Source organism: Scyliorhinus torazame, chromosome 18 (assembly GCF_047496885.1).
Source record: "Scyliorhinus torazame isolate Kashiwa2021f chromosome 18, sScyTor2.1, whole genome shotgun sequence".
NCBI lineage: Eukaryota > Metazoa > Chordata > Chondrichthyes > Carcharhiniformes > Scyliorhinidae > Scyliorhinus > Scyliorhinus torazame.
The window spans coordinates 41,589,313-41,615,621 of NC_092724.1; the positions used below are offsets into that span (position 1 = coordinate 41,589,313).

At 44.3% G+C, this 26,309-nt stretch overlaps 1 protein-coding gene across 1 annotated transcript in view; it reads right to left on the minus strand.

Annotated features, from left to right (window-relative positions):
* lonp1 (lon peptidase 1, mitochondrial) overlaps positions 1-25,999 on the minus strand; it is an 87,036-nt gene extending 61,037 nt beyond the window's left edge. Inside the window, exons 1-10 of the mRNA XM_072482666.1 lie at positions 25,503-25,999; positions 21,048-21,136; positions 19,689-19,808; positions 18,376-18,613; positions 17,711-17,772; positions 16,287-16,416; positions 12,931-13,014; positions 12,272-12,492; positions 8,359-8,497; positions 7,237-7,415 (exon numbers count right to left, since the gene is read on the minus strand). Of these exons, the coding sequence (XP_072338767.1) occupies positions 7,237-7,415; positions 8,359-8,497; positions 12,272-12,492; positions 12,931-13,014; positions 16,287-16,416; positions 17,711-17,772; positions 18,376-18,613; positions 19,689-19,808; positions 21,048-21,136; positions 25,503-25,982 (1,742 nt within the window). The 5' untranslated portion in view covers positions 25,983-25,999. The remainder of the gene's footprint in view (positions 1-7,236; positions 7,416-8,358; positions 8,498-12,271; positions 12,493-12,930; positions 13,015-16,286; positions 16,417-17,710; positions 17,773-18,375; positions 18,614-19,688; positions 19,809-21,047; positions 21,137-25,502) is intronic.
* Positions 26,000-26,309: the final 310 nt, after the last annotated feature.

Consider the following 26,309-nt stretch of genomic DNA (forward strand, 5'->3'; position numbering starts at 1 on the left):
TGCTGGAGGGTCCGGGTCTCTCCGTCTCCCGTGGTCTCCGAGGGGCATCCTGCGGGCGTCGCATGCTGGAGGGTTCGGGTCTCTCCGTCTCCCGTGGTCTCCGAGGGGCATCCTGCGGGCGTCGCATGCTGGAGGGTGCGGGTCTCTCCGTCTCCCGTGGTCTCCGAGGGGCATCCTGCGGGCGTCGCATGCTGGAGGGTGCGGGTCTCTCCGTCTCCCGTGGTCTCCGAGGGGCATCCTGCGGGCGTCGCATGCTGGAGGGTGCGGGTCTCTCCATCTCCTGTGGTCTCCGAGGGGCATTCTGCGGGCGTCGCATGCTGGAGGGTGCGGGTCTCTCCGTCTCCTGTGGTCTCCGAGGGGCATCCTGCGGGCGTCGCATGCTGGAGGGTGCGGGTCTCTCCGTCTCCTGTGGTCTCCGAGGGGCATCCTGCGGGCGGTCTGCATCTGCGGGGATGCATGGTTAGACATCAGGCAGTGATCAGGTGATACGGGGGAGGGGGATATAGGGGAGGGGGGATATGGGGACGGGCTGTTGGTGGCTCACTTGCTCGTGGGGCCCCGACCTCTGCATCAGCAACCTCCCGGTCCTCAGGTCCGCCAGCCAGTTCCAGGGCCCTTTCCTCGTGTACGGTCAGTGGCCTCTCATCAGCGGGCCCTCCTCCAGTCCTCACATGCTCCCTATTGTTGTGTGCGCGCTTCTCCTGGGGGGGGGGGGGTAAAAGGCAACAGTGTTAGGCAGGTATATGAATGCACGCCATCGGTTGCGCGTGCATTGCAGAGGTTAAGGTTAGGGCTGGATTCACTTGGGGATATGGGGGAGGGGGGATATGGGGGAGGGGGGATATGGGGGAATATGGGGGATATGGGGGAGGGGGGAATATGGGGGATATGGGGGAGGGGGGATATGGGGGAGGGGGGATATGGGGGAGGGGGGAATATGGGGGAGGGGGGAATATGGGGGAGGGGGGAATATGGGGGAGGGGGGGATATGGGGGAGGGGGGGATATGGGGGAGGGGGGATATGGGGAGGGGGGATATGGGGAGGGGGGATATGGGGGAGGGGGGATATGGGGGAGGGGGGATATGGGGGAGGGGGGATATGGGGGAGGGGGGATATGGGGGAGGGGGGGATATGGGGGAGGGGGGATATGGGGGAGGGGGGGATATGGGGGAGGGGGGATATGGGGGATGGGGGAATATGGGGGATATGGGGGAGGGGGGATATGGGGGAGGGGGGGATATGGGGGAGGGGGGATATGGGGGAGGGGGGGGATATGGGGGAGGGGGGGATATGGGGGAGGGGGGGATATGGGGGAGGGGGGAATATGGGGGAGGGGGGATATGGGGGAGGGGGGATATGGGGGAGGGGGGATATGGGGGAGGGGGGGATTTGGGGGAGGGGGGATATGGGGGAGGCTCACCCTGCCTGCTCTGACGAGGTCGTTCACCTTCTTGTGGCACTGGGTGCCTGTCCGTGGTGTTAGGGCCACAGCGGTGACGGCCTCTGCCACCTCCCTCCACAGACGCCGGCTGTGGCGTGGGGCAACTCTGCGGCTGTGCCCGGGATACAGGGCGTCCCTCCTCTGCTCCACCGCGTCCAGGAGCGCCTCCACATCGCGTGACTCGACCCTCGGGGCTGAGCGACGGCCAGCCATCAAGTCGGGTGTTGCGGTCGGCTGTTCCGGTCGGGTGGGGGGGAGCTGCCTTATGAGCCGTCACGCCGTGCAGCGCGTATGACGCTGCACGGCGTGAACCACTGCGCAAGCGCGGATCCCGTTACGTCGCTGCTAGCCCATTTCGGGCCGCAGAATATCGGCCCATTTTTATGACGTGACGCAAGTGGGATTTGCGCCGTTTTTTGCGCCGATCGGCGGACTTTCCGCCGATAATGGAGAATTTCGCCCCAGGTCTCACAAAAAGAATGGTGGGCTAAGATAATGGTCTTTCTTATATTCGTTTGCAGTGATAGGTATTGACAAATGGGTGAGTTCACATACTGACAAGGTCAGATTCAATGAGACAGTCTTTTCCCATCTCTGATTTTCCCTTTGTTCTTTATGATGCTAATCTTCGCAACAGGACCATTTCAAAATCCACAGTACTAATCTGTTAATCTACTAAAATTGTTAGGACTATACTTGAAATGAAAAATCGCTTGTCACAAGTAAGCTTCAAATGAAGTTATTGTGAAAAGCCCCTAGTCGCCACATTCCGGCGCCTGTTCGGGGAGGCTGGTATGGGAATTGAACCGTGCTGCTGGCCTGCTTTCAAAGCCAGCGATTTAGCCCTGTGCTAAACCAGCCCAAATTCTTTGAGCTATTGCTATAGATAAATCGTAAATTAAAACAAGACCCGTTAACAAAAGGTCAATACTTCAACAAAAAAAAAGTCCATTCTCTGCACATTAATACAAAATACTTAATTGTATATTGATGTAGGCAAACTGGTACACTTAATTTGACAATTTAAAAAAAAAAAATTCCATCAGTATTAAAGGCTTTACAATGCCACCTACATTGACATGTCCTCATCTTCATTTCACTATGAGGCAAATCTTCCAAAACACGATGAAGCAGGAACACCAAGAGAGACAATACACATGCATTACTCTTGGGTTGTCATCTTAACCTCTACAACTGGATTCTGGGAGATCCAGCAACATTAGTTAGTCTGTCCTCAAATGTAAACATTCCAATTTTAATCCTCCTTCCTTCCATAGCTCACAACAGAAAGTAAAACAAAACATTTGTTTTGGAGTATACTGAACAGGCTATTTGGTATCCTGTGTAGGTGATTAATGTATATAAAGAATAACTTTCAGTTTCAGGTTCAATCTTGCAAGTCCTTTAAAGACTTGTTGAAAGCCCCTGTTCCTTTATACATCATATTTTGCCCATACCAAAAAAGGTATTCACCACCTCATGACGTATGATCCTGAATCTTTGCAAACAGTCTTTTCACCTAAACAGCTGTAATTGTTTACTTCAGAAGCTACTTATCGCAAACAAGTAATATCGCCTCAGCAGCCCTTGGCAAGACAACATTTAGATTTTTGATTTCTCAAGGAATTAAGGGCTATGGAGAGAGAGCGGGTAAATGGAGTTGAAATCAGCCATGATTGAATGGTGGAGTGGACTCGATGGGCCGAATGGCCTTACTTCCACTCCTATGTCTTATGGTCTTATAGACACTTTTTAACCAGACAAGGTTCTTTCCAGCATTATTAATTTTTCTGAGATTACTTACCATCAGAACTTTCCAGCATTCTCTTTCATTTTATATACTGTACACATTCTTAACCTGTGGCATTGCTCAATGATACAAGTGTTCAGAAAAGCTTTTCTGGAATACTTTACTCAAAGCAAGGTAGCTTGAACAGACACATAAAATAAATGCATTAAAGGGATGGATGGGTCAGGTATTTCACTCAGGGTTTGATTCAAAGTCGCAGCAGGTTGGCCATCCTGCTGAGCAAAAGGATGGGGTTTGAGGATGCCAAGGAAGTGTGGGACCGGGGGGAGGAGTCACGTGATAGTGAGCAGGGTGTTGAAGGGGACACTGGTGGTGTTAATGAATGTCTATGGGCTAAATTAGGACTATGTGGGGTTTCTGAAGGGGTTGCAGGGAGCGATTTCAGACCTGGAAATGCATCAGTTGATTATGGGAGGTGATTTTAATTACTTGCTGGAACCAAGGGTTACAGATCGAGCCCTAGGTCAATGGGAAGGTTGAGGATGGCAAAGGAGCTGGGAGGGTTTATGGAAAGGATGGGAATGGTGGATCCACAGAGGTTTAGCAATCCGGGGGAGAGAGAGTACTCCTCCTTCTCGCACGTGTACAAGGTATACTCCTGAATTGACTTTTTCTGTAGTGAGCCAAACGGTGTTGTGTTGGCGGGGATGGTAGGGGCTGTGTATGTGGTAATCGTGATTTCAGACTATGCCCCACAATGGCTGGAGTTTAGACTTAGCTTGAGACAGGAGCAAAGGCCGGGATGGAGGTTAGACTCGGGGCTTTTGGTAGACAAGGTGTTCTGTGAGAAGGTGCAGTCGGTGATCAAGAGGTTCTGTGGAGTTGAATCAGAATGGGGAGGTGTCGGTAATATTTTGTGAGGCGTTGATTTGTGGGGAGGTTATCTCATTCAAGGTGCACAGAAATAGGAGAAGGAGGGTGGAGTATGTTGGGCGAGATAGTCAAGATGGACTGGAAATATTCAAGTGCCCCCATCAAGGAGGGGTTGGCGAAGAGAAAGAAGTTACACGGGTAGTTCAATAGGTTGACGATGGGGAAGATAGTGGGGCAGCTACGGAGGGAGAAGGGGCGCAGTATGAATATGGCCATATGCTAGCCCATCAGCTACAGAGGCAGGCCGTCTAGAGAAATTCGGAGGGTATGGACAGGGAAGGGGGCGGTAGTGTCGGAGCCGGGGAAGATTAACGATGCGTTCAGGGAGTACTATGAGAAGTTATATAGGGCCATTCCGGGTGATGAGGCAGGGGATATGAGGCAGTTTTTGTATGAGCTGGAATTCCCAAGGCTGGATGAGGAGAAGAGGCAGGCACCGGAGGAGACGCTAGGGCTCAGAGAGGTGATGGATAGCATAAAAGGGATGAAGTCGGGGAAGGCCGGTGGTGTACCTATTTGAGGTTTTGGGCAGGTTTGGATTTGGGCCGAGGTTTGTGGCATGAGGTCTGCTGCAGGTGGCTCCAGTGGCGAGTGTATGGACAGACGTGATGAGTTCACGGAACTTTGGGTTGCACAGGGGAACGAGGCAGGAGTGCCGCCATCACCTCTGTTGTTCGTGTTGGTGATAAGAGCCCTTGGCGATGGCCCTTAGGGCGTCAGTAGAGTAGCAGGGGGAGTAGGGAACACCTGGTGTCGCTGTATGCAAATGACCTGCTGCCTTTGTATCGGACCCATTGGAGAGTATAGGGAGAATTATGGACTTTCTGGAGAGGTATGGGGCCTTCTCAGGCTATAAGCTGAATGAAGGAAAGAGTGAGGTGTTTCCACTGAATGCGGCAGGTTGTGGAGCCAGTCTGGGGGCGTTGCCATTTAGGATCACCAGGGACACGTTTAGGTATTTGGGGTGCTCAGGTGACAGGGAAGTGGGCGACAATGCACAAATGGAACCTAACAAAGTTGGCACAGGAGGTTAGGGAGGACTTTAGGAGATGGGATACATTACACCTGACACCGGGAGGGTCCAGATGGTAAAATCGAATGTTCTGCCAAAGGTTCCTGTTTGTATTCCTGACCCTCCTGATCTTCATTCTGAAGGCCTTTTCCCAGAAACGGGATGCAACGATTTTGGAGTTAATATGGGAAGGGAAGGTACCTAGTATGAAGAGGGCCCTGCTACAGAGGCAGAAAGTGTGGTTCGTGTTACCAAATCTGTTGCACTACTATTGGGCAGCAAATGCAGAGAAGGTGAGGTGGTGGTGGGAAGGAGAGGGGCTAGAATGGCAGCGGAGTCCTATAGGGGGTCTAGCCTGAGGGCCATTGTGACAGCGGCACTTCCGCTGGCAACGAGGAGGTACACAGAGAGCCCAGTGGTACAGTGCACGATTAGGGTGTGGAACCAGTTGAGGATACACTTTAGGATGGAAGGGTGGAAGGGATGTCGGTGCTAACACTGCTGTGTGGGGTCCATGGGTTCAAGGTGGGGCAGACGGATGGTATGTATAAGAGGTGGAGTTCCTGAGGGATTTATATCTGGAGGCAAGGTTTGCAAGTCTGGAAGAGCTGTGGGAGAGTGTGGAGCCTCCGAGGGGAAGTGAATTCAGGTACATGCAAGTGAGGGACTCTGCGCGGAAGGAATGGAGAGGGTTTCCCAAGCTGCCAGAGTATATCTTATTGGAGCGATTGCTTTTCCTGGATGTGGAAGTGGAAGGTCGGATTAGGATATATACGGATGGCTGGGGGCATGGGGGAAGCGCACGTGGTGAGGATTAAAGAGAAATGGGATGGGTGGATGGTGGGGAGTGTGGAGTTAGGCGATGCGTAGGGTGAATTCAACCTCGTTTGCGAGGATGAGTTTGATTCAAGTTAAGGTGGTGCTAAGGGTGCATGTGACTCGGGTGAGGATGAGTGGGTTCTTCCAGCGGGTGGACGACGTGTGGGAGAAGTGTAGGCAAGGACCAGCAAATCACACGCATATGTTCTGGGGCTGTGAGAAGTTAGAGGTGTACTGGGAAGGGGTGTTTGAGACATTATCAAAGATAGTGGGGGTAGAGGCCAGGTCGGATCCAATGGTAACGATTTTTGGGATATCAGAAATGCCAGACTTGATGGGAGGGGAGGAAGGTAGACATTGCGGCCTTCGCCTCTCTAGTTGCCTGGTGAAGGATTGTGTTGGAATGGTGGTCAACAACGCCACCGGGGTGGTGGCCTGGCTGAGGGACATTCACAGTTTTCTCCAGCTGGAAAAGATTAAGTTTGAATTGAGGGGTCCAGCAGAGGGCTTCGAGACAGCATTAATTTAGCACTTCTAGCATACAGCACTATTTACATAGACTTCATTCCTCTTAAGATAGTCCCTTCACAGCATCATAATGGTGATTATTGTAATATATCATTAGTGTCACCAAGTCCCTAGTGGATCATGGTTGACAACAATCAACAAGTAGCGCCATCTGCAGGAAATCTTTTTAAAAAGATCAATATCACGGGTGAAACATTCTGAAGAAATATTTTACATATGATGAGCGCCAGTGAAACAGCAACCAGCTGTACTATTGCAATCAGTGCACAGCCAAAGGTGGGATGGAAGCAGAGAAGAAAAAAAATCAACCGGGATTCGAAATTCTGATCAGTAAGTGTGGACAATTAAATGCAGCTGGTAAAAAACTGACAGAAAAGAGGAGTCACAAAATCCATATTTTTTGGCTGGATGATTATTAATTTGTACATTTAATAAAAAGCTTCAACTAGAATTATATTTATTTCATTTTTTAAATATAAATTTAGAGCACCCAATTATTTTTTTTCCAATTAAGGAGCAATTTAGCATGGCCAATCCACTTAATCTGCACATCTTTGGGTTGAGGGGATGAGACTCATGCAGAGACAGGGAGAATGTGCAAACTCCACACAGACAATGACCTGGCGGATTATATTTATTTCAATATTAATTCAACACCTGTACATCACAAGCTATTTCTATAGTTACCATCAGCTGCAAGTACTCGCAGTACAGTAGTGACATGTTTAAATGCAATCAGATGATTACAATACCTGTGACCCTTGATTTCTGCTACATCAGTCATTCCTCCAACACTGAACCGGAAATATTCTCGGTTTAATGCTCTTGCTATAGATCGAGCAATGCTAGTCTTGCCAACTCCAGGTGGGCCATAGAAGCATAGAATCTTCCCTTGAGTTGTACCACGCAGTTGGCTAACTGCAATAAATTCCTGGAAACACAGAACGGTGTACATCACAAATGCAGGTTTACAGATTTACCCCACCTAACAGGGGTTCCATGATGATACTCCAATAAAAGCTTTTCTTAAAAAGAAATCAAATAAGAGAATTCAGAAAAAAATTCTTTACCTAAAGAATGGAGATTATTTGAGACTAACAATCATAGGAACAGGGATACAATTAGGGAAAACTAGATAAGCGAGAGGGCAAAGAGAATAGCAAATTATACAGATAGAGTTTAACCATGAAGGATGGAAGGGGGTTTTAAGTGGAGCATAAACACAGGCATGAACTGATGGTGCCAAATGGCCTATTTCTGTGTTGTATATCCTAAGTAAGTTTAGCATTAATATGAACTGCACTATAAATCGGGCATCAAAACCCAGACCTGTCTCAGGACAGAAGTGGCGAGATACCCTGGAGAAGGCACTCAAACCATTTTAGATGTGGTACTACACCGTTCCAATAACAAAGCAAAGCATCAGGAACATCTTTTGAACCCATCGAGTTAATTTAAGTGCTGGACAATGTTCTAAATGCACTGTAATGTAGGTGGAAGAGCTCTGACACACAGGCAGATTTTCTCCTCACCAGTTTAAAGCAGGCAGCAAGAGTACGGTGGTACCTGAATGGAACTCTCACTCCAGCAGAAGATGTAATCTTGTTGCACCTAACCCCTGAGTCAACATGTTCAGAACATCCAGAGCTCAAGTCCAATCGCAGCCAAGCCTGGGTCTGTAATAGGCCTCAGTATCTTCCAAATAGGAAGAAAAATCTGGGGCAATTTATCCAATTATCCCTCTCCAGGGGAGTAGGTTGTCTACTCCACACTGTTTCTAGATGAAGTGAGCATGGGGTTCAAACTGTACGCTAGAAGGGTACAGATCATTAACCATTAAATATGTATAGTGCTGACGATTAGTCAACTCATACCAGGATGCGTTTTTTGACCTCCTCCATGCCATAATGATCCTCCTCCAGCACCTCATTGGCTCGTTTCAGATCCATGTTTTCTTCACTGCATTTTCCCCAAGGCATTGTTGTCAGCCAGTCCAAGTAATTTCGAGTCACGCTAAAGTAGGTGAAGCAAAAACAAAAGTCACCAAGAGCAGAAGAAAACTAGTCTAGCAACCCAATGGGCAGGTTCTTCCAAGCCCGTCAGCAGCAGAAAGTTTGTTGAGTGGGAAACGTACTTTGGCATGTGGCTAAAAATTTGTTTCCCAACTATCAATGTCCTTTTGCATGCAGTAGCACACCATGCATGCTCATTAAAGGGTCACTTCACTGGAATTAAGATCCCCACCAGCGAGAAATTAGAACATTCACATTCTGCACAGGTTGCCCTGTTTCTTTACCTGCTGTAAATAAGAAGCCCAGAGTTAATTAGGCTTAGATTATGGTAGCTGATTTGATTTTTGATTTGAACAGGCATGTACATGTAAATTCCAGGACAACTTTTCCACAACAGGTAGTAATTTATTATCAATTTTGTTCCTCAGCAGAAACTGCAAAAAACTGACAATCTGAAATGTAAAACTGAAAAGATAGTGGCCAGACAGACCCAAGATGAGAGGCAGGATAAAAAGTAGTGACAGAGGAAAACCAACAAGAAAAAAAAATCAGATGTTAGAAGACAGTAAGTAGGAGATTGGTTGGTGAGTATCACAACATTACATTTGACTCTTTAAGCCACGGTAGTTGTTTAAACCACAAAAGTGGTTCGCACTGCTGCCTCACAGCTTCAGAGATCTACGCTTGATTCCAGCTTTGGGTTACTGTCTGTGTGGAGTTTGTACTTTCTCCCAGTGTCTGCGTGGGTTCCCTCAGTGCTCCGGTTTCCTCCCACAGTCCAAAGATGTGCAGGTTACGTGGATTGGCACAGTAAATTGCTCCTAGTGTCCAAAAGTTAGGTGGGGGTCACAGGAATATGGTGGGTGGGGTGCTCCTTCGGAGGGTCAGTGCAGACTTTATGGGCTGATTGGCCTCCTTCTGCACTGTAGGGATTCTATGAAATGGGAAGTTGTTAGATTAAAACATAGATAAACTAATATATAGTTTAAAAATGAATATTTATTTAATTAACGTAATTAAGGCCATTATTAGATTAATAGATAACGGGTAGGGTGGGTGGGGTGCTCCTTCGAAGGGTCAGTGCAGACTTGATGGGTCGAATGGCCTCCTTCTGCACTGTAGGGATTCTAGGATTTTATGAAATGGTAAATTGTTAGATTAAAACATAGATAAACTAATTAACATATGAACATTCATTTAAAAAATGAATAAATATTTATTTAATGAATGTAATTCAGGCCATCATTAGACAAATAGATTATAAAAGAGTAGAGATGGAAGGGAAGGTTACGTGCCCAGACGGTAGTATGTGGGAATTTGTGGACAGTAAGACTGCCTCAGATTCCTACACCCGACCCTTCAGTCACTCCGGCTTAGAGTCACTGAGCTAGATTGCGAGTTAGAGAAATTCCAAAAGCTAAGGGACTTCTGCATTGTTTTATCCAGAACAGTCACAGCCCAGGGAAAAGCACAGGTCCAGGAAAAGGAGTGTATGGCTGTTAAGAAGCAGTATAGTAAAGCAGTACAGCAGTCTTAGGGAGAGGTTGAGGAGGAGCTCCCAGAGACACTAGTCCAGTCCAACAGGTTATATGTACTGGTTACCTGGTGGACAAATAGAAAAACTGCACCAAGGGTAATGCAGCTGGCTTAGACCACTACCCAAGGATTGGGGAGAGGGGTGGTAGGAGAGCAGAATGTGTTTTGGTTCTGCCCAAAGCTGGAAAGGTTTTAGACTACAGTATTCAGCACCATTCAAGGGTTCTACATGTGATGGTCCCCATGAAACCATATTTGGGGTGTCGGACCGGCCAGAGCTGCAGGCGGGTGTGGGGGCAGATGTTTTAGCTTTTGCCTTGCTGATTGGTCGCAGGTGGGTCTTGTTGGCGCGGAGGCTAGCTTCTCCATCCTGTGCCTCGGAATGAGGGGGGACGGGGTGGGGACCTGTTGGGAGATTCTGACCCTGGAAAAAGTGAAATTTGCTCTAAGGTTCTACAATTGTTGGGGTTTGTTTATTTTGCACTTTGGGGCGTTGGTTACCGTTGATTGCCTTGGGTGGGGGGGGGGGGGGGGCTTGGTGGATTAGGGGATTGTTGCAAATTGTAAAAATTCGTGGAATAAAAATACATTTTTTTAAAAGTAGGGATTATTGAGGCCTGGCTACAGTAAACTCAAGAGTTGGGAATGAAACATTGCAGCATACAAAGTATTTCGGAAAGATAGATAGGGAAAAAGGGAGGGGAAATATTTGCATTTATTAGGGATAACAACGGCAGTAGAAAAATAGTGATGTTGCTACCAGCAACACAGGAATATTAATTATTAGGGATAGAGGTAAAAATTAAAGGATTAGCTACACCAATAGGGATAGTGCACAGATCAAAGCCACTGGGAGAAAGAAACAAATAATTTAAGGAAATCAGTAAGAAACATCGAATAAGCATTGGAAATTTCAACTACCCTGATATTAATTTGCCAGAATAGGTAGGTAAAAGGGATAAGGGAATGGAGTTCCAACAATTAGTACAAAACTCCTTTCCAAATCAAAATGGAAGAAGCTTAATAAGAGAGGGATGGTTTTCGTAAAGTTGAATGAGCCAGAGAAGATAAAAGGAATAGGGGAATGAGCAAATGACAACCAACATATTATACACTTCAAGATAATAATTGAGAAAGACTAGTATGTCAAATACCAGAGGAATAGACTAAAGAAAAAAACAATTTTAATGGGGATGAGAATATAAAATAGCAAAATAAAATTAACAATATTAGCAAAACAATACTGTGGTACAGCAAAGGAAGACATTTAAGGCTGGTGTTCAAAGTCCAAGAAAATTATATGTCACTAAAAAAAAACAAGAACGAACTGAACACAGTTATCATGGATGAATACGGAAAATAAGTGAGGGTAAAATGCCTAGAAGGTGAGGACTTGACAAGGGAGAATACAAACAGATAAAGAGAAGTAAAAAGGGGCAAGAGGAATTGTGAAACTAAATTATCAAGGGACATAAAACAAAAAAAAAGTAAAATATTTTTAAAGGCACAAATAAACAAAAGTAAAAACAACAACATGGAAATATCTCCCTTCTTGGGAGATTAGCTAGCTGTTAGTTTTCTGGCACTACACCACCTTTCTCTAATGAATATATTATGCTGACTTTGGGTCTGGATAATTTATTGGAAGGTATAAATGTCCTCTTTTGACCCAAGTTGAAGTTATATGCAAGAAGTCTCATTTTACAAATTGGTTCATCTGACTTCAATATACCTCTCCTCAGCATTTGGAGTAATTTAATAGTACCATTTTAATATAAATATAGCTCTTAAGTTAAATTATACCCAGGTACTTCTATGGGAAAAATAGATCTAAATCCCAAATCATGACAAACTCTCATGAATCATATTGAATTAATACATCACCGAATATCCCTCCTCAATTCTTATGATACTTTGAAACGTTTATGATCTTTTCACTGCACTCATCATATGCATTCTTTTAAAAGTGCTCTTTGTACCAACTTGCCCGCCAGTTTCAAAGTTTACTCTCATGGGCACATGCTCAATATTTCAAACCAATGTGACTTTTCCCCCCAGCTACACTTCAACCCTTTAACAGCCCGTAACCCAGTTCATACACAAGCAATTTAAACTTCAAGCTATGCATTTTTCATGCCTACAAGTAATTTAGAACTCAAGAAACTTTGTTTCACTCTTAAAAACACCATGAGATATTTGATCCTGGAAAAGCTATTTTGTAAAACTCCAGTATTCTCACTTGAACTCAGAAGAATGATTATCGAGCAAGTTGAGTTTGTTCAGCTCTTCATCAATGACCTCCATGACATGCTTTGGAACAATCAATTCCTTCAGTCGCTCCCGAAACTTCTCCTCAATGGCATCTTTATCTTCCTTCTCCAGCCCCAGCTCTTTCTTAATAATCTTTAGCTGCTCCTGGAGCAAGTACTTACGATGGGTCTGCTTGATTTTCTCTTCTACCTAAGAATTATGAACACAGTCACTGAGCTTCACACAAGGTTCAACTTTGTAATTCACCAATACAATAATAGCAGATATTAAGGGGACACTTTTAGTCAGAACTTGTATTTTAAATGAAAACCCAATCTAAAATATTACTAAGTTTTGTTGAAGAATCACATCAAAAGTCCCTGGCAGACATGTGTGTAAATACCAGGAGGGTCACATGTTCCAGGTCCATTCTGGATTAGTTAATTTGAACCATAGTAGATGCTACATTTGGCTTGAAGCTCAAAAAATCGTACAAGTGAAGCCAGGGTCCCTTTTCTCTACACTCAAAAAGGTAAGGATCAACTCTAATAGTAACCCGATAAAAGGCAGGATCTTCAGAAGATTAGAAAGCAGGGGAACAAGGCAACAAAAGCACAAATAAATAAAATAAATGAAATGTCCAGTTACCTCTCGTCCAAGACGTTGTTGCAGTTTGCTCAATTCAAACTCTTTTTTTAACAGAGAGAGTGCCTTGTAAAGTCGATTTGGAATCTAAAAAAACAAAAACATACCCGACCAGGTTATTCGTTTGCAAGTTTTCTGTAACACATCTCCAATCAAACTATTAGGTCTGTATCTGCAGATCATTTAATTATTCCATAACTTGCCTTTAAACAAGGCTTTACTCGTGTGTGGGGCAGGCAAAGGAAAAAAAATTAAAAATAGCTGCTTGGTAGTACAGAACTTGAGTATTGCTGAAAAAATACATTTTGTCAAAGCTTTTCATATTCCACTCATCAGGACAATTACAAAAATACCAATGTTGGGGGAAACAACAATTTTATACCGTGTAAGAAGAAGGTGTTGAATTTTGAAAAATGGACAAACATGGTAAGAATGTCAAGACAATTATTGAAAGCTTGCTTCAGAAAATTTATTTTGAGACAGTTTTAAAAGATGAAAAGACAAATGGAGAGGAGCAGAGGTTTAGGAGGGAAGTCCAGAAAGCAGAGCTAAGACAGCTAAGACAAAGACTCTGCCATCCAATGTTGGGGATTGGGGCGAGGATGGAGGAGGAAGATGTGAATGACTGAAGAGTGCAAGAATGAACACAAGGTGGAGAGGATTTCATTGGTGATGCAAGAACATGAAGGGATGGGGCGGAGGTGTGGGCTTAGGTGGGGTGCTCTTTCCAATGGCCGGTGCAGACTCGATGGGCCGAAAGGCCTCCTTCTGCACTGTTGATTCTATGATTTGTAGAGAAGGACATGAGGAGGGTGTCAGGGAATTGTGGAGAAGGAAGAAAGCGAATCAATGAAAAACCAGGATAGTTGAGCAGTTTTGAATAAATTGAAAATTTATGAAATGTAAATGATAGGAAGCCCACAAAGGAAGTTGTCAAATTTTGAACTGCCTCAAGGACGAGGGATCACCATTATATGGGTAGACTAGTGAAGCTTGGGTCGTGCTCCTTTGAGCAGTGAAAGAGATTTGATAGAGGTGTATAAAATCATACAGGGTTCAGATAAAACTAAATAAAGAGACGTTGCTAAAGAACGAGAGGTGCCATGAGAAAAAGCTTTTTTTATGCATGGATAGGATTTGGAATGCACTGCTTGATAAAAATTCACAGTAGCGTTCAAAGAGGAAGCAAATAGATATCAAGGAATTAAATATTGCAGGAATATGGGTAAAGGACAGGGGAGTTGGACTAACTAGACTGTTCTTCAAAAGAGTCAGTGCAAACTTGATGTGCTGAATAATCTCTCTCGTATTCTATACTTCCAGTAATTTTGATTTATTTTATTTTACGGCTGAGTTATTTTGAGGTGCTACATTTCTAAACACAGGGATAAGGAAACAGCTACAGGCTGCAAAATCTGAATACATGCATTGAAGCCAGATGAGCTAATGTGTGAAATTCACAACTGATTACAATGAGGGTAACAGTCTCCTCCTAGGACTATTAGCCAGGGAGGCCCACATTCATCTTGAAATCAAGAGGCCTTTAAGCTTAAACCACAAAGAGGACAGGAGGAAAAGAGAGTTTTGGAGTGGAAGAAGAAAACTAGTCAGTTCAAGCCCATAGGGCAATTAGTATCAAGGAACTGGTCAGCATTGCAGTCCGCAAAAGGGGCAAAAGGATACATGGGCAGTCAGGGAGGATGTTAAAACGAGAGACTAAACTAGAGTTCTTGGACTGAATCAGAAAGTAAGATGCAGTAGATCAGGTTTTAAATGTAGAAGTTGTGCAGTTTTTTTCCTACCTTGAAGAAACAAGATTAAGTGATGTCATGTGAGTGTCCCTTTAAGAAAGGCTTTGTTTTACCACATGTCTTGTAGCATAGCTTCAGTGATGTTATTTACCGGTGGGCTGGGCTGTGGCTTTCAGGTGAGAGTGGGTTCAGTGTTTTGGTTTCATTTTTTGTTTTGTTCGTTTGGACTGCAGAAGAAGAAGCACTGTGTTAAGCGGCAGGAAGTTTCCCTGTTTTCTTTTAAAACTGTTCCCGTGAACTGAAAGCACATTGGGTGTGGAAACTGCCTTGATAACCTTAAAGCTGGAGTTGCTTTCCGGAAGGAGCTTTGAATCTGCAGGTTGGAAACTGGACCAGAATCTCAGGGAAAGAACCAGTCCCATTCAAGTGAGGTTACAGTGTGCTGGGCCATGTCCTTGAAAGTGGTTTTGATTTTATTGGATTTTGTATTGGATTGGAACAGCTAAGGGGGATGCATTAAGAGTTACATACATAGATTACTGTGGCTGTTGTGTTTTTTCATGTTTGTAATTGATAACAAATTTTTGCTAAGTGTTTTATATATGTTAACTACATTCTTATAATAAACTTTGTTTTGATAAAAGCACCTAGGAAGTCTGATGAATCACACCTGAAGCGAAGGCTCTTGTGCTCATCCTAGCCAAATTCAACATAAAAGTTATAGGTCAGGTGAGCTTCATAATGCACGTTGTTTCCAAGCCCTGGCCCATAAAGTGATGCAAGTGAAATTTGTTTTGGGAGTTAAAACGAATGTGGCTTTTAAAAAAATATAAATTTAGAGTACCCAATGATTTTTTTTTCCAATTAAAAGGGCAATTTAGCATGGCCAATCCACCCAACCTGCATATCTTTGGGTTGTGGGGGTGAAACCCACGCAGACATGGGGAGAATGTGCAAACTCCACACAGACAATGATGCAGGGCCGGGATTCAAACCCAGGTCCTTAGTGCCATAGTCACATGACGCCGAATGTGACTTTTCAAGCTCATTTTGGGTAGGAGGAGAAGATGTATGCGAAGGCCCCGCTTGAACAATGCAGTTGAATCGTATAGAATCACAGAACTGTTACAGTGCAGGAGGCCGCCATTTGGCCCATCGTGTCTGCACCGGCTCTCCAAACAAGCATCATGACTTGGTGCCATTCCCCTGCCTTTTCCCCGTACCCTGCATGTAATCATCTTATCTTAACAGCTGCCAGAAATGGAATGACAAGCTGTGCCTTTGCATCAAATCATTATGGTGGTTCAAGGCAGAGGCCCATCATCATCTTCTCTGGTCAATGAGGAACAGGTAATAAATGCAGATCTTGCCAGCAACATCCACATTCCGAGAATGAACGTACAATGTGACTTCTTCAAATAATTGAAATTCCCGATACCTGAAATCACCTTTGCTGCTCCGTTTGCCACTATTAAGAGCATTGATATAGGAGCAGGCAGAGTGCTCCTGTTTAAGTTTGATCAATTCCTTACATACAACGATAAAATAACGAGGAAAATGGGAAACCTGGAGATAATATTTCTATCTGAACCTGAATTGACATCTTACGTTGGTCTCCTCCAGCACTTCCTGCAGCTCATGTGATTCTGCACCTGTGAGCGCTGCTCCCATGTCACTCAAATAAATTGGGTTGTCCACCACCCTCTGTCCAGCCTGCATCATCTGAAGCACCGACTCTCTGGGGATAAAAAAGGTATAGAAATCAACATTTATTTTCATTCAAAAGGTGACTGCAAATTAAAAAGCATGAATGTTCTAACAAATTCTGGAGAAGGCGCACCAATGTTTGCAATGAAGCAACTGATCATGACTATTCACAACAATAACAGTGACAGTAGCTCATAACACATACAATGTCTCACTGGAGAATCATTTCCACTATTAGCAGCATAGGAGCCAACAGTTCTATTGACCTCATCTCACTCATCAAAATAGCCAGGATTTCAGTTAGTGGCAAACAACAGCACTCACCGCTGACCTCAAAAGCCAGCTACAAAGGTTGGGTGATCTCTGTGTAATAGATTTTTCCTTTCCCGATCTTAGTTTGAATCTGGCACCAAGTTGAGGGGATTTCCAGGAGCACAGTGCCATCATCAAGCAGAGTAAGCAGCAATTACCTTGATTATAGTCAGGGGGTACTTCAACAACACACAAGTGTAGAATCACTGACCGCAACTTCTGGATTTCCACGTTTAACCGAGCATTTGCTCGGTTGCTGTCTGTTTCAGAGAAGTAATCACAGCGGATGCTGGCAGTTTTGCTGTCATTATTACCGCAAAGCCTGGCTTGGTATATTTATCAATGGCATGGATTGAAATAATTAAAAGGACTTCACTGTCAAAATTAAATTTTAAAAATCTATGATATATAAAATACACAATTTTTGCAGAGGTTGACATTTCTCCTTGGTTCTTTTATGCTCCATATACATTGTTCTACACTTTTTTTGTTGGACTCTACAACTTTAACTCATTCTCTCATAGGATCTTAAAATTGCTGAAGTCCTCACCTCCCAGTCTTTCTTTCTCCCTACAAACTATCGGATTTTAAATCCCAAACATGGCTTCACCTAATCACGACTTTTCAACTTAACTCCTCTTTTTGAAATGATAGTGGAGTCCTGGAACGCATATTTCACGTAAACCAGGGCCAGTTTAGTTTTGACAGCTGGTTCATGATGCAGAGCAAGGCCAGCAGCATGGGTTCAATTGCCATACTGGCTGAGGCTATTCATGAAGGCCCATCTTCTCAAGCTTGCTCCTCATTTGAGGTGTGGTGATCCTCAGGTTAAATCACCACCAGTCAGCTCTCCCCCTCAAAATGGGAAAGCAGCCTTTGGTTATCTGGGACTGTGGAGACTTTATCTCCCTATTTCATCTAGGTTAAACTTTAAAAAAATTCTTGTAAAGGCATGGACAGGAAATTGAAAATTATGCCATTATCTGATTGAGCACAAATGTTCAAACACTTACCTATAAAGTGGATTCAGAGCAATGATGTCACGTATTGTTTTCACAATTTCAGCTGTAAGTGCCTGTTAAGGTAAGTCACACATTATGTAATGTTTGTTCGTTGAGATTTGTTATTTCATATTGTAAAAGAATTAAACAACTAAAATGTGATTTATACACTTAAACAAGATGTTGCACTTTACAATTTAAATGCTTCTATGTAGATTATAGAAGAATATACTATTGAACCAGAGAGCAAGAATATTTCTGCAGAAGACCTCAGCCATGGAAGCAATTATAGGTCTCATTCTCTCTGGGCTAGTAATGGAAAGATAAGTAAAATCAGAGTTCCTGTAATTAGTGCTTTTGGAGAAATAATGTTTGCAGATGTCAGGTGAGCACAACATAAAGCTTGGTTCTAATACCTTCAATGGCCAAACACACTTGTTATGATTTCACTGGCATTTCCACAATTCTGGAGGCTGCTTGTCATCACGAATTCACATACAGCAAAACACTATCACTTCAGAAGCAGTAAGAAAGAGTTGATTTCCTTGTACCAAAATCTTTATTTGCTAAATAAATCATTAACTGAAGGAAAGCACTAACATGGGAATCCTGTATTAAGACAATGCAACATACTAAAATTATTTTGAGAAGATTTGAGTTTCCCTTTTACAACTTACTTTGACCTCTTCGGTGACCTGAAAGTCCTCATGGATGACATTTTCCACCTCTACCATCAGCAGTTCACCCATTGGAGGTACAAGTGACTGGACTGTCATATCCATCTCTGAGAGTTGGCCATCTGCTTCATCAATCCTTTCATGTTTTTGTTTACTCTGAGCTTTGTGTTGATTTTGATCAAATTCTGCAGGAACTGTTTCATCTGCATTTACTTCCAGCTGTCTGTTTAATTGGATTCTAGGAAACAAAATCAAAAAACTCTTGTGTTTCTTTAAATTCATTTTTATGGGACGCAAGCATCGCTGGCTGGGCCAGCATTTCAGAAGGCCTTTGAGAGTCAATCACATTGCTGTGGACCTGGAGTAGGTCAGATCAGATAAGGACAGCAGATCTTCTTCCCTAAAGGGCATTAGTGAACCAGAAGGGTTTTTATGACAATCGAGAATGGTTTCATGGTCATCATTAGACCTTTAATTCCAGATTTTTATTGAATTCAAATTTTATAATCTGCCATGCGGGATTTGAACCTGGGTTCCCAGATCGTGCCCTGGGTCTCTGGATTACCAGTCCAGTGACAATAACACTGCTGCGCGCCCCCCCCTGACAATAACACTGCTGCGCCCCCCCCCCCCCCCCCCCCCCCCCCATGGCTCAATACAGCCAAGAAAAAATGAAACCAATAATTTAAAACCAATCAATTAAAAAGCAACAACCTTGGCTCAGTGGTAATACACTTTCCTCTGAATCAGAAGGTTGAATCAGGAGAATTCAAGACTATGGGACACAGCTGTAAAGTTAAAGAGACCAAAATAAATGAGGAAATTTAAACAATGCTTTTTTCTAATAATTGTGGAATAAACCCAAAAGTGGTTTTGGAACAGAAGAGGTCATTCAGAAAAGGGACATCATGCTAAGGGAACTGATTGGTAAGGAAAGGTAATCTAGTTCAACCATTAGTTTTTTTTACCCCAAATTTTAATTCATTATGTTTTTGTATTTGAAGAGATCCTAATGCAATTCATATTAATACCCCTTGTACTTATTCTACAGTCCGCCAGAACTACTGAGTAAGCCCGATCGCAGATTGGATTTAACCAGGAATGTAATTATCATTAATGATGACCAATTCCATATAAATTTTATTTAATTGTTCAACTGGGGAAAATGATATATCAAAATATAATCCACACTACTTGACTTGGATGGAAGAACAGTTTATGGTACCTCAGTTAGTAAAAGAGAATTGTAAAAATTCATGTTCAATTCTTTATATGGTTAGAAATCAAGGAACTCAATCTGACGTCCAACTTACCTCCTGTGTCCCATTACAATCATCCGCAATCTGTCTCCCAAATCCTGCATCTCATGGATCTGGACGAATGTTCCGATCTGGTAAATCTCACCCAAGCTTGCAACTGCATCAGATTCATTGCTGTGGGTTTAAATAATCAAAACAACACTTAGTAATGCTACAGGTTTCTCAGTTTCAAATTATTCTTTCAGACCAAAAGAAAGCCATAGTAGAAATGTCAGGACAATTTGAAAATAAACCATTGGCTGCACCGTTTAAAAAGCTACTTCTTCATTTTAATACTGTTTGCAAGTCAATTTAATCCAAGGGTCAGAGTCGGCATTAAGTGCAATTGAGCCAACAGCATTTTTCCTTAACTTTTACTTCTACTATTTTCTTCCTTCCTTTCCTGAAGTCGTTGATAGTCACACATTAATTCCCATGGGCCAATTTTCATGCGAGCTGGATGGTGTGTTAACAATTTTTCAACTATATTGCTAAGGGCCAGAGTGAGGGGAGGGTTTACAGGCGGCAACACAACCAATTGTCCTCATCGTATAAATAGAGAACTTTCCAGCAAGAATCACTGGATGAGGGTCAGGAATGAAAAACTTTAATTGATTTCCTCCCATCTCATCTAAGGCATTGAACACATTTATTGCAACTCGGCACCAATTACGATCAGTCATTTAACACAGACCAAGGAACAAACATGAGTTTATTTTGGTCTGCCAGGCTACTCAATTCACCGGATTAGCTTACTGAGCCTTTAGAGGAGCCAACACAGTTGAAATCAGAATATAGAGCTAATTACTGTGCCACTCTTACGTCTGTTAATATTAATTCTGTGTTCAAGGAGGAGCCAGTAAGTTAAGTTAAATAGAAAATAATAGAACAGGAAGAGTGACGGTCTATAGAATTTAGTTGAAGACATTAAAGTGTTTTGTTCAAGATAGGTTTCATATCTATGAATCTATGATCAGATAAACTATCTGTTCAAAAGGCTGACCAACTTGTAATATGACTGCTCAGAAGTTACTACACTGACCTTCTAAGTGCACATGTTTATTCTCCTGCATTGCTGACAATGATCCATTTTCTATTTTTACAGCCCCCATCAGAATCTTAGAATCATACAGCACAGGAAGAGGCCATTTGACCCACCATATTTGTGCCAAATCTTTGAAATCCAATTATTCCCACACCATGGTTCTCTTCCCATTACTCCAGCAAGTTTCAGAGTCAAGATACCTGAACTGTAATTTCAACAGAACTTATGTCTAGCAATGCTGTTTTCTCCATTAAATATTCCAGAAACCGGTGTAGTGTCTAAACACATTGATGTTAGTGCAAACTATCAAGGGCGCAAACATCACTTACTTGTCATCTTTTTTAAGAAATACGCCTGCGTATGGCTGAGCCAAACGTACTTTTCTTCTAAGGAGTTCCATTAATTTTTTATTCTTGACCTAAAAAGAGTGAATATTCATCTTACTGTAGTCACACGTTTTTCTTTAAACTTCAAGTATTAAAGACATGCAGTTTAATCTCAAAGGAGCAGCAACATTCCATTCCATTCATTTAATTCTAAAGATTGTCAACCACTTATTCTCATAAGATATATTTGCACATGTACAGGTTAGCAAGCACACATGGGGTGTTCATCGTAGCACTTGCAGCAGTATGGCTTTACTAGATGTTAGATTACGTTTGTCCAACATGTGGCACAAGGGCAACTACCTGCAGGGGAGCTGTCGGGCAGGCTGGCTGCTGGCAGGGATGAGGGAGCAGCCAATTGACGGGGAAAGGAGCCGAGAAGCGGGTGCAGGGGATGGGCTTACCTTAAAGGTAAGATGGAATCTGACCCTCTCACACTTCAATTATCATATATCACACTTTAATTATCAAAAGGCAGCTGTCGAGCCTAAATAGAGTGCTCTTGGGAGGCACGGTGGTGCAGTGTTTGCACTGCTGTCTACTGCGCTGAGGACCCGGGTTCAATCCCGGGTGACTGTCTGTATGGAGTTGGCTCATTCTCTCCTTGTATGCATGTGTTTCTCCCCACAACCCATAATATGTGCAGGTTTGGTGGATTGGCCACACTAAATTGTACCTTAATTGGAAAAAATAATTGGGTACTCTAAATTTTAAAAAAAGTAGAGTGCTCTTTCGGAGGGTCGGTGTTGACTTGATGGGCTTTATGGCCTCCTTCTGCACTGTAGGAATTCTATGGAACCTAACAGCTATTCTTCATGTGTGAGTCAAATGCTTTATCTGGCTATTTGCCCACAAGAGGCTTCACAATCCTCCTCACACAAGGATAATGACCCAGATCACTCTCTAATATTGGGAATAGTACAGTAAATTCAGCAGAAATCAAAGATCACACCTGGTACCTTCTGCATAATTCAGAAGTACAAAGCGTAATGTATTTACCTGCATAACTATCTTGAACATAATGTAATATATTCTAAACTAAGGTATATTTGATAAGACAGTTTCATTGTCAAATTTAAATCAATATTTTTTTTGTATAAATTTAGAGTACCCAATTCATTTTTTCCAATTAAGGGGCAAGTTAGTGTGGCCAATCCACCTAGCCTGCACATTTTTGGGTTGTGGGGGCGAAACCCATGCAAACACGGGAAGAACGTGCAAACTCCACACGGACAATGACCCAGAACCTGGGACCTCGGCGCCGCGAAGCAGCAGGGCTAACCCACTGCGCCACCGTGCTGCCTAAATTTAAATCAATATTGTCAAATTATTAACATGCCAGCTCAGAATATTTTAGGCTGCACTGGAGGACGAGGCAGGGATGTCCACTCTCCCCACTGATTTGCGTTGGCTATAGAGCCGTTGGCGATGGGGCTGAGAGCATCAAAGGACAGTGGCTCGTCATATGTGGATGACCTACTCCTGTATATTTCTGACCTGTTAGGGGGGATTGGAGAGATTATGCGGATTCTAGGAGAATTTGGCCGGTTTTCGGGATATAAATTGAATATGGGTAAGAGTGAGGTCTTTCTGATTCAGACAAGGGGGCAGGAGAGGGGATGGGGGGGGCGGGGGGGGGAATGCCGTTCAAAGTGGTGGGAGGGAGTTTTCGATATTTGAGAATCCAGGTGGCGCGGGGTGGGAGCAGCTACATAAATTAAATTTGACCCGATTAGTTGAGCAAATGAAGGAGGACTTTCGAAGTTGGGACATGTTCCTGTTGTCACCGGCGGGGAGGGTACAGACCGTAAAGATGACAGTTCTCCCGAGATTTTTGTTCATATTCCAGTGTCTCTATTTTTATTCCAAAAGCCTTTTTTAAGAGGGTCAATGCGGTGATCTCTGGGTTCGTATGGGTGGGTAAAACCCCAGAGTTAAGAAGGTGCTGTTGGAGCGGAGCCGAGGGGAGGGGGTTTGGCCCTACCAAAATATAGGAACCATTATTGGGTGTCAAATATAGCTATGATGAGGAAGTGGGTAGTGGGGGAGGGGTCGGTGTGGGAGCAGGTGGAGGTGGCATCATGTAAGGGCACAAGCTTGGGGCACTGGTCTCTGCCGTTCTTGCCGGCTCGGTTATCCACAAGCCCGGTGGTGGTGGCGGCTTTGAGGGTGTGGGGATAGTGGCAGAAGCATATAGGAGTGGAGGGAGCGTTGGTATGGACTCCAATTTGTGGCAACCATCGGTTTGTGCCGGATGGGGGGTTTCGGAGATGGCAGTGAGCTGGGATTGAGCGGTTAGGGGACCTGTTCTTTGACGGCAGCTTTCCGTGCTTGGAGGAGGAGTTTGAACTGCCAGGAGGGAATGGGTTCCGTTATCTGCAGGTGAGGGACTTTGCAGAGGCAGGTCTCAACCTTTCCGCTTCTTCCGCCTCAGGGGATACAGGACAAGGTAGTTTTGAAAGTGGGAGTGGGGGAGGGGAAGGTTTTGGAAATATATAAAGAGTTCATGAAGTGGGAGGGAGTCCAGATAGGGGAGGTAAAGCGTAAATAGGAGGAGGAGTTAGGCTAGGAACTAGAGGGAGGACTGTGGGAGAATGCTCCGAGTAGAGTCAACACATCCTCATCGTGTGCCAGACTCAGCCTGATACAATTGAAGGTGGTCCACTGGGCACGCATGACTGTGGCCCGGATGAGCAGGTTTTTTGAAGGAATGTAGGACAAGTGTGGGCGATGTGCAGGAGGGCCCGCAAATCATGTCCACAAGTTTTGGGCATGTCGGAAGCTTAGGGGATTCTGGCAAGGATTTGCAGATGTCATGAGTACAGTACTAAAGACAAGGGTGGCACCGAGTCCAGTGGTGGCGATTTTTGGAGCATCGGAAGACCCGGGGGCGAGAGAGGCTGGCGTTTTGGCCTTTGCCTCCCTGGTAGCCCAGAGACGGATCTTATTGGCGTGGAGGGACTCGGAAACCCCGAAATTGGAGGTATGAGTTAGTGACATGGCCAGGCTTCTCAGGTTTGAGATGATCGACTTTGGGTTCGCCCAGAGGTAGCAGCCGTTTATTGACTTCTTTGGGGAAAATTGAGCTGTTAACAAATACGATAGGGTGGGGGCAGGGGCGCGATAGTTGAGGCTGTATCAGCGAGGAGGAGGGGGGACTGGGGAACTGTGTGTGTAAGCCATGTTGGCTGAGTATGGTTGTGGTTGGGAAGTGTTATTCAGTGCTATTTTTGCGTTCAAAATTGTTAAAAAGAATCACAAATGCCTTAATAAAATATTTAAAAAAAATATTTACATGCCATCGCTTGTCTCCAATTTTGTTTTTTGTTTTCTTATCAGTTGGGATGCTAAGTTTAGAGAGAGAATGGGAGGGAGGGAGAGTGTGGGACTGTTCATTTTAGTTGAAGACATTGCACAAGATAGATTTCATGACCAGAGAAATTATTATTCACAATACTGGCCATAACTCACTTGCTGTCTCAAGGCTCTAGCCAAGGGTAATGATCAGCTCATCGACAAACAGGAACATTCCACTGTTCAACCAGAGTGGCTGTCCTCTTCTAGCCTCTCTGCTGACAAATAGCATCAGCAATCGGATTTAATTCTCATCAACTCGCAATTGTTCTTGTCAACTGCACATCTGATGCAACTCCATGCAAGGTGTGGTGAAACTACTGTGTTGAATTGTCCTGCCACAGTAGTACGTGTTGTACAGTATTGCTACTATATTACATGTTGTACGGTTTTGGCTCTGCCCATGGCTCCTCCCCCTAGGGCCTGGGTATATAAGCTGCGACCTCTCACACTGCCTCATTCTGGGGCACACTGCCAGCTCTGTTGTAAGTCAATTAAAGCCATAGTTAATTCACTCTGCGTTCTCTGTCTTAAGTGATGGCATATCACAAGGTTTACTTTGTACAGTATTGCGTCACACAAGACAACTTGTTTATTCAATGAAAGGCAGTGGATACAATCCCTCCCTGCAGATGACAAGAAAGCGAGTAGAAATGTATTTTAAAATATTCGATATTGAATCACATACTAAAAATAATCAAAAAGAATTGGCCTTTAAGTCTTAAATTTGAAAATGAAAACATCATTGGAATCTATTAAATGCTTCAAAGTAGTCAGGTATGTCATCTTTCCCCCTTTAATCCACTCACGGAAATATTTTGCATCTAATGTTTATTAGGGGTACCCTTGTGCTGTGCACACACGAATAATTATGCCAACGACGGATAGAAATTCTAAAATGAGCAGGTCACATGTATCAAAGCCGCTCTCTAAAATTTAGTAAAGCCAAATGAATCACACCAGAGACATAGATTTAGCTCTAAATTGACATTTCCTTCTACTTATCGACGTTACAGTCGAAATAGCACGCCGCAGGATTCCTACCTCAATTATTTTAATAAATCTGGGGAACACGGGGTTCCTGGTGACTGCGATCAGGGGAACATTGGGGAAAACATCCGGCACGATCATGGGAGAGAGGGCGGTCACGGCAGGGGCCATACCTGCAGCCCCTTCCCCCCCTCCACCATCCCCGGCCCCGTCCTCTACACCATCGTCGCCAGAGTGGACCGAGCCGCCACTGCTCTTCTCACCGAAGTCCTGGAAGCCGCGGGTCTGCTGGAACCGAGGGTTGGGTTGCAGTCGCGGGCTGCCTCTTTGGCCGTTGGCGCAGGCCGTCCTTGTCACCCTAGTTACCGTCCCGCGCCGACCACTGGCCTGCAAGCTCTCAGGCGCCACCGAATGGAACCGTTTCGTTGAGCGAGCGAGGTTGTTCCGGCCGACTGGGCCAGAGCTGGTGACCGTGGCGAGACATCGGAACACCGGTGTGCGACATACGGAGCCCAGCCGCATGTAGGCTGACATCTTGATTACAAATACTACATTCCCACAATGCATTACGGTGCCTTCGCAGAGTTACTTCCGGAGAGAGTGCTGATTGGCTAGATTCTGATAGGCTGCTGACCCTGGGGGGCATCTCTTCAATGGCGGGGGGGGGGGGCATCTCTTCAATGTGCTGGTGCTCCGCCAGGACCACCCAGCTTGATCACCGCCATTTACATTCATGATGCACGATCAATTACAATCAAAGATGAGGTGGTAACATAACTGAAGGCTTTAATAGACTAGAACTGTTCCCCAGCAGCTTCGGTACAGAAATGAAGGCTGCTGGGATGGCACCGGTTCTTATAC